We start from the raw sequence: 3,210 nt of genomic DNA on the forward strand, positions 1-3,210 counted from the left end.
CTATATTATATAATTATCCTTCTAGTTAATTATAATGTAAACAAAACATATGTGGTCATATATTTATCCAAAAACATCAAATTCTGAAAAATAAAATAAAATAAAAAATCGAATCCCGTGAGTTTCTCGTAAAGAAATCTAGAAAATTACAAAGACCACAACATTGGTTTTGTATTTTATGGTGTTTTGAGTCTCGAGTCACAACTTGATGTCCATTTTTGTTGCCGAGTCCACTGCTGGATCCATCCATGACTCCATTTCTCTCTCTCTTTCCATCTTCTTAAATGGCCAACGGAAGTGGTGGACTCTCCTTTGATTCAGATCTCATCCCACTGCTCCGATAACCACACCGCTAATGGACGCCGGAGATGATCATATGCATCGTTTCAACCTCTACTCTTCTCCCTCTCATCATGATCATAAACCGTTAAACGAGATGGATTTCTTCGCCAATAACGACCTACATCATCAGTCAAACTTCAACGATGATGATAACTCCGATCACCTTCATCATAACATCAACGTAAGTCTATGATTTTACTATCTGATCTGTATATCAGTTGTTACCAAACTATCTTCAATCTGAATTATGTCGTAATCGAACTTTATTTTTGAGGTCAAATTCTATGAAAACCGTCTTAATTTTGAAATTCACAGTCTGGAAAGCATAGAACTAGAGGAGTGGATATTTTTGAGGTCAAAATCGATGAGTATTGTGAACACGCAACGAATCCGATTAACCTGTGTTGATTTTGGCGATCGGAGTGTTTATTTTCTTTTCGATTCTTTTTTTTTTCTGGTTAATTGAATCGATTGTAAACTATATATGCAGACTGGTTTGCATCTTCTTACTCGGAACACAAACAACGATGATCAGTCGGTACCGGATGATGGAATGTCTATGAATTGTGAAGATAAACAAACGAAGAATAAGGTATCACATGATTACATATATAACAAAAAGTTACTGTGAGATTGGATTATCAATTTGAAATTTATCAAAATATAGTTGGCAGATGTTCAAGTCGAACTAGAGAAAATGAACACCGAGAATCAACGATTAAAACAAGTGTTGGATCAAGTGACGAGCAATTACAATTCACTCCAGATGCACATGACGACGATGATGAAACAAAAGCAAGAAGAAAAACCCAACGACGATCGTAAGCCTAGCAAAGATGGTGGAGGAGATATGGTGATGGTGCCGAGGCCGTTAACAGATCTAGGTTTAGCTGCTCCGGCCACCGTGGATACCGATGAGAATTCCCGGTCGTCCTCTGAGGGGAGAAGCCATGATGAAATTCCACGATCGCCTAACACTAATATTGATGGTAGAGATCGTAGAGAACATAGCCCGGAACAGGTTTTGGGTTGTTCTAACAAGGTTCCGAGATTGAATGATTCAAAGAATGATGATAATATCGATCAAGCTACGGAAGCAACCATTCGAAAAGCAAGGGTATCTGTTCGAGTCAGATCAGAAGCACCCATGGTACGTCTGTAGTTTTTAGAGTAAACATGCATCAAAACTAGAGCCTATAAGAACCGGTTAGCACCGTCCTTGAGCCTGGTTTCATAAGCCATAAACCACCTTTTCCAATCTTTGGAGGAGTTGCTATATCTATACCTTTTGATTACATTAGATATCAGATAAAGATAAATATATGTTAACCACAAAAATATATTTAACTTAAACAATTAACAATTTGAATCTAAACAATTTGCATCATAGCTAGGTTGATGAAAGACCTTAAACACATGTAAAATTGGACTCCAAAATTTCGAAGGCCCTGTTCAAAATCTCGCATTTAACATGGTAAAAATATGGTCCTACCAAAAAGAAAAGCACGGTCACTTTAAGTACCGATCTGGGTCTAGTGGTTCAAACTGGTCCTGGACTTGTTCTGGCCAGACCCAATTTCCTTTCTTTTTATTGGAAAAAGAACTCAATTTCGTGCTTTCACAAAAACAATAACTCACCCACTTTTTGCTAAACATACCCTCATCTTGATTTGAACCATATCCTATGATATACTTCCCGTCACACTTCTCTCTCATCGTCACCTCAATTAATTTTTTAATTTGAAGTTACATTTTATATACCCTTACTTTTAGTTATTTAATTTGTTTTATATTATTTATTTTTCATTTTACATCTTATCATATTTATATACATAATTATATATTAACTAAAATATATTTATTTTACAAGTTATATCATTATAATCGTCTAGTCAACACTTTTAAAATAAACTTACTATTGAATATTTTTTATTATGATATATTTTTAATACATACACTTTAAACTTAAGGTATTGAAAATACGAATTCCACTAAAATACTTAATTAAAGAGTTTTAAAATATCGTAATATATCGAATTTAATTGGTTCTATACAAATAAATAATTAAATATTAATAAAAACATTTATTTTTAGTTAATAAATTATTAAAATTAATAGTAACATACTATTAATTAATATAAATAGGGTATCATATAGAAAAATAAAAAGTAAGAGGAAAATAGATAAACATCATGGGCTTAAAGATAATTGATACTTGATAGTATTTTGATAAAAATCCGATTCATATAAAGAAAAAATTATGTTTTATTCGGTTTGGAATATTCTTTTCAATTGGTGAAGGCACGGTAAAGATTGTTGCAACAACAATGGTTGTGGGGTAGAAATATTGGTAATTGGTGGACAATAGTGGTTTTGGAGGTAGAAATAGGGGTAATTGGTGGACAGTAGTGGTTGTGGAGGATGTGAAGATGGTGGATAGTGGTGGTGGTGGCGATTGACAATAGTAGAGAAGGTAGTTCTGACCTATATAGTAGAGGTAGGTATAATGGTGGGCAGTGGTGGTGGTTATGATGGAGGTGGTGGTGGAGATGGACGGTTATGGTTGCGGATGACATGAATATGGTAGATAGTGGTAATGGTAGCCGACAATGGTAGTGGTAGCAGGTGGTGGTGGGAAGTGATAGTGGTAGCCGATGGTGGATGTGAGGTGGCCTATGGTGGTGGCGATGAACGGTGTCGGTCGGTCATCGACGATGGTTGTGGATGTGGTGGAGGAGGTTGTGTTAGAAGAGAAGGTGAAGGTGGCCAACAGTGGTAGTGGTGGTGGCAATAGACGGTGGTGGTCAGTGGACGACGATGGTTGTGGAGGAGTTTGTAGTAGAAGAGAAGGTGGACGTGGCCAATGAT

At 35.9% G+C, this 3,210-nt stretch overlaps 1 protein-coding gene across 1 annotated transcript in view; it reads left to right on the forward strand.

Moving 5' to 3' along the window:
• The first annotated feature begins 272 nt into the window (after nucleotides 1–272).
• The window catches only part of LOC112500488 (WRKY transcription factor 6-like), a 7,696-nt gene continuing 4,758 nt past the window's right edge, over nucleotides 273–3,210 (forward strand). The window contains exons 1-3 of the mRNA XM_025103979.1: nucleotides 273–523; nucleotides 833–934; nucleotides 1,010–1,492. Of these exons, the coding sequence (XP_024959747.1) occupies nucleotides 356–523; nucleotides 833–934; nucleotides 1,010–1,492 (753 nt within the window). The 5' untranslated portion in view covers nucleotides 273–355. The remainder of the gene's footprint in view (nucleotides 524–832; nucleotides 935–1,009; nucleotides 1,493–3,210) is intronic.

Source organism: Cynara cardunculus (genome assembly GCF_001531365.2).
Source record: "Cynara cardunculus var. scolymus isolate 2C chromosome LG 17, CcrdV1, whole genome shotgun sequence".
Taxonomy (NCBI): domain Eukaryota; kingdom Viridiplantae; phylum Streptophyta; class Magnoliopsida; order Asterales; family Asteraceae; genus Cynara; species Cynara cardunculus.